The following is a 5,497-nucleotide window of genomic DNA, read 5'->3' as shown; positions in this document are numbered from 1 at the left end:
TTACATAAAAGAAGAGAAGAAAACGAAATGAAAATTTTATAAAATTCTTTTTGTCTAAAAAAACAACAAAAGCAATTGAAGAGCAAAATGTGAAAAAGGTTTAATCAGCGTTATCGTGCGAACATATCGAAAGTGCAAAAATTTTTTTTTACTTTAAGTGCATTAGTAGGTTGATCGGAAGAAATTACTTATCGAAGTTTTGAATGGCTTTCATAAAGATTTATGTTACTTTCAGATCAATATTAACAATTGAATTATATTACTATAGACTATGGGCGGATCACATCTATTGACAAAGTTAATTTATCCCATACTTTAGAATCGTCAAAAGTCACCCAGAATGAACTAAATCGCCATCTCGCACTTATCTAAAACATTTTATATACTTCTTGGGGCGTATTTTTCGTCGTTAAAAACCGAAGAATATATCCTCGATATCTTTATTATTATATTCCTTTGCTCTTTAAATAGCTGTTGTGCTAAGCTAGCTTTCAATCTATTAAAACATATCATTTAGTAAGACCCAAGTTTGCACATCATCCGGTTTTTTTTTCAGTTTTCTCCATAAGGCAATTTCCAAGGGTTTGCGACAAGTTGCAGAAATCCAAAAAATATTTCGATTATTCATTCAAAGATTTTTAAGCCGTATTTTCCATGCGAAGAGTAATGTTCACTTGATTGGCTCGATCGGTAAACAAAATTGGGAAGTTGGAGCAACGTTAAAATTTCATTCCGTCCATGAGCAACTGTTGTGTGCGTTAAGCGACATGGGTTCATGTCCATAACTTAAGATTAAGACGGCTAAGATTCGATTCCTTACCAGCCTTAAACAATACGTGGCTGCAAGGCCGTATTGTGGCGTTGCCAGTTGTCGCGCTTTCTTGTCGTAGCGTTTATGATTTTGTATGTAATTTGACATTCCCGAGTAGCAGTCACGGTAGAATTCTCCGATAGAAACGTATATATAAGACAAGATTACTAAGTCATAAAAAACACAAGCAAAAGATGGCTTTTGACCAACGACATGCCTGTGATGCTGCTCAGAACACGGCTGCAAGTATCAACTTATGATTTTACTGCCAGGAGCTTGTGACTTGATAGCTTTAATCTTTATTTCACTTTAAAGTTATTCGTTCTTCAAAACATATGTCAACCAGCTACGCAAAATTGCAGATCGTAAACGTGACGTTTTAAATGGAATCAGATCTGGATCTCAACCTTTATTCGAAAATGATTTTGGAACTTTGATGACCTCTGAGCAACAAGTGCGTCTAGTAGAAAATTCAATGTAAGCTGAACGTAAAGTTAGTTAAAAGTTCAAGTTAAAGTTAATTAGTACCTCATGTACCTCGGGTGAGGACATTCTTAACTAGAATTTCTTATAAACATCGACATACAGGAGATGGTTACCAATGGCTTGAAAGTTATGATCGCCATTTTAAGGCCTAGGGATCATAAAGGCGGGGTGCTAAAACTGCCAGCTAACTAAAATCAAGGAAAAATTTTTCTCTCGGGTAAATAATAAAATCATTTCGATGCGATATAAGTAAGTGTAGTGCATACCTCTTAAAGACGATATACATATATTATTGAATTCTTTTTGTTGTTGTTGTTGCCGATTTATGGGTTTCTTAAGTAAAACAATCTTTTCTTTCCTATTTCCATTCAATTCTCATTATTTTTCTTATCGTTTTTTTCTAAATTAAATGGTGTGAAATGTTTCAAAATACTTTTCTTTTCAATCTTTTGAAAATATAGCCGAGAGCTGAGAAAAACGGGGCAGTTATTTAAAGAAGAAAACAATGCAAGGAAATGCCTTGTTTTTGTTTCATTTTCTTTCCTTTCAAGGATAAGGAGAAGAAAAAAAAATATTTTGTATGGATTTTCTACATAGAGAGCAGATGTTTACTTTTAATGGGCATTTTGTACGGCAGGTGTTAAAAGCGAAAGATCAAAATTGTTATTCTTTTTAAATCTTCTTCTTCTTCTTCTTGAATTTTCGTCTCTTTTGTTCTCGCTCTTCGGATTTCTGTTAATTTATGTAAACGTAGATAAATATTTAACTTGATGTCCGCGTCGGTGAGTGAGAAATAGAATTGATAGAAGAAGGGAAGAAAAGAAAAATATTAAAATTCTTTTACTATAAAGTTGTGAAAATATTTAGAAAAATCTGAAATGAATTCATATCACGCGCGAATAAGAATACATCCATCGCAAGCGATATTTGTCATTTCTGCGTTCAAGTTTATTGCAACTGCTTTCAGACGTGCATGTACATGCTTACATATATACATAAAATTCCCAATTAAGACAATTAAAGTCTGTAATGTTTTTAAATGTCATCGTCCCGAATGCTTTAGTTTTTGTTAATTACTTGGTCTAGAAAATATGCATAAGTCTCTAGGCTCTCGCTTAAATATTGTGAGAGTGATTTCCCATAAAATCATTTAGTATTCAGTTCGCATCACCATAAATAAGCAGTCATCATCCAAAACCGCACATTTTCATGACAACATGATTCATTCTCATGTGACGACGACGACTGAACCCAATTTGCCGGCAAACAAGCATACAACAATTAATTGATAGTTTCTTTTTCTAAATTCAAGTTGATTTAAAAAGAAAAATCATATCTAACCGAAAATGGATTAGAAATAATTTAAAGCAATCAAGGAAGATTTAGAAGAAGTGGTCTGTCGATTGCTTAGAAGACATGAGTTAACATTGCTTTTTGTCCAAAGGTTTCTTTATTGTTGAAGAGGAAAGTTCCGTTCACGTCCTGTACACCATATCCCATACATGAGACGATGCCCCATTATAAAGCCATTTTTTTTTTTTTTTGTCATGTAAATATACGTATTTTTACAAAAATGCTGTTTTCCACAATTTGGATTATCATGACAATTAGTAGGTTTTTTAAAAAACTAAATTCTAAAGGAGGGGAACACCAAATGCACATTCTTGGCGCGTTACTAGTGTCAGGCAGCCAAGATTAGCAACAATTGATAGAAATTTAGCGGAAAATGAATTGACAAGCTAACGGATCAAAAATATCCTAATGAATGGCAGAAGGATATATAAGCAGAATATTTGCGGGAGGCAAAGACCAGACTCGAAAATCAGTCGAATCAGTTGTAAGCGAGTCGAGTGAAACGAAAAAAAATTGTGTGAGAGTCGCGTTAGATTGCAGGATTCAAACGGATAGGACCAGAACGAGAATTAGAGGGTTGTAAAAATGACGGTAAGAAGCGTGTCAAGAAGTACAAAAACCACATTTTCTAACAGTATAATTAAATTTTTTCCACCTGATGCACTTTTCTAGCTACCCGTGGCATGTACCTATTTCTATCAAAAGTTTAACCGTTTAACCCTTAAATTTTGTGAAAAAAAAAAAATAGTCCGCTGAGATTTGGCATCTGTATATCCAATATTCCTTGCTCGACTAATAATAAAAGGTTAAGAAATGTGAAGGATCTGCCCATACGCGCATCCACAATATAGAACAAACTGAAACAAGTTCGGAGAAGAAACGCTTATTATTCATATCTTCGTTCACACTATTTCTGTACTCATCACCTCAGGTTGGGGACATATTTATCTTTGCGAAACGTAAATAACAGTCAGAACGAAAGAACTGTAAAGTATATATACGCTTTAGTATCAGTTTTCAAATATAGGGATGATGTAGGCATATCTGTTCGCTCGGTAAACGGAATGCCATGAATTGCGAGGACTTCAGTTTTCAAAAGGGTTTTTATGCTCGTTACTTATAAACCCCACAAACACTATATTAAAGACATGCCACATATATTCCTGTAAAGCCTGAAAAGATGTGATGTAAAATTTTCGGATTAGTATTTTCTTATACGGTCTCAGAATGTGATTTGTTTATATAAGAAATTCGTCTTATAATACGCCTTAATGCCTTTTGTTACATTTTGTTTTATTTACTACCATTCTAGTACAACCCTGTTTTTATGTAAAGATAAAATAATTTTCTAGACTTGTCGATGTGAGAATTTTTTGCTACGACTCGACAAAATATTAATTATGACCGAACTAAATGAAACAAATAGCATTATACATAATCCAAATTTCTCGAATAGTCGTCTCTTTATTGGTAATTTACCGCCATGCACCAAAGACGAACTGGAAGGTATATTTTTACCGTATGGAAAGGTTTTTGGTTCATTGATGCGGAAAAATATTGGCTTTGTGCAAATGAAATGTGCAGAGAATGCCAAAAAGGCAGCGTCATCTTTAAACAATAATTTATTTAAAGGTAATATTATTACAGTTCGTAAAGGCGCAACTCCCAGAAGCGGCGCTGGGCCCTCATTGCCTAAGCCAACTGAGAGCTTTAATGATTGTGAAATACTTGCTATGGATACGAGAAACACTGAATATGCTGAAATGGTAGAAGAACGTTTGAAACTTTTACATTTAAAAGTGGACGTTCTATTTCCGAATGCAGGTGTACCCTTAGGAAAAGTGCTTTCCACAATAGCTGGAAGAGGCTGTTTATATGCCATACTTATAAATAGGCAGAATGAGAAGCACGGAAGCATTACTCTTAATATATTACATGGGCAACAGTTTGAACACCGTAATATGCCAATTGCCGATGCCATCAAATTAATTGATGCAGATTTCCGAAGAACGCGTCGGGGTATTTTAGCTAACAGCGATGCAGCAAAAAACCGGTCGCCTCAGTCCACACATATTAAACCCGGGACAATCCCTAAAACGCTTCCAGAGGGACGACATTCCGATCCTATGCAGACTTTATTAAAAATGTTGGCAAACAATGCGCCATTAACCGTATCGCAATACGATCGCATTATAAAATACTTACAAGAACGTCGAACATTGCAAATGAAGGTGGAACTGGTCGATGCCGGCGTTGAAGACGTTACATCCGTTACAGCCGTTGTGAATACGCCTGATCCGGAGATCGCTTTGCAAAAAAAAATGATTGAAATATTAAGTAAGCCATCTGTCACAGAAGTTCATTACAATTTATTGTACCCTACATTGGAGGCTGTTAAAAAAGACGCAGGCTTATTAGACTTACTTAAAGATGTAAAAGTCCAAAAGGCCTTAGATTCACTCATGGACACTGATTTGGGATTAAAGGTAGAGAAATGGATAGACTTCTGAAAAGTTTTTCACAATTCAATTTCCATATATATATATATATATATATATATATATATATATATATATATATATGTATATATTCAATGTCTTTTTTAATTAAAGAATTTATTCCATTAGCCTAAAATTATAATAATTATAATAATAATAGTAATAAATGATATAGATAAACAAACAAAAGTAGTTAATAGTGTTTTTGTTGATTTTAGCTGGAAGAGATTAAATACGCAAGGTCTCATCCTTGTGATGAACAGAAGTCTTTATTATAGAAAAAAGTATCCATACGTCTGTTCCTGACAACAATTCACTCTTACGGATAAACTAATCTCCATAGAGTGCG

At 34.1% G+C, this 5,497-nt stretch overlaps 1 protein-coding gene across 1 annotated transcript; it reads left to right on the top strand.

Annotated features, from left to right (window-relative positions):
- The first annotated feature begins 4,010 nt into the window (after positions 1–4,010).
- Positions 4,011–5,194, top strand: LOC119635244. The gene has a single exon (XM_038029926.1). It carries the CDS (start codon positions 4,051–4,053, stop codon positions 5,158–5,160), a length of 1,110 nt encoding a protein of 369 aa, XP_037885854.1. The 5' UTR covers positions 4,011–4,050; the 3' UTR covers positions 5,161–5,194.
- The last annotated feature ends 303 nt before the right edge of the window (positions 5,195–5,497 follow it).

This window comes from Glossina fuscipes, unplaced genomic scaffold (assembly GCF_014805625.2).
Source record: "Glossina fuscipes isolate IAEA_lab_2018 unplaced genomic scaffold, Yale_Gfus_2 26, whole genome shotgun sequence".
NCBI lineage: Eukaryota > Metazoa > Arthropoda > Insecta > Diptera > Glossinidae > Glossina > Glossina fuscipes.
This window is presented reverse-complemented; position numbering and strand designations above follow the sequence as displayed.

Excerpts from the sequence above, each read along its gene's own strand:
- LOC119635244 (XM_038029926.1), top strand. The coding sequence starts at position 4,051 with ATGACCGAACTAAATGAAACAAATAGCATTATACATAATCCAAATTTC.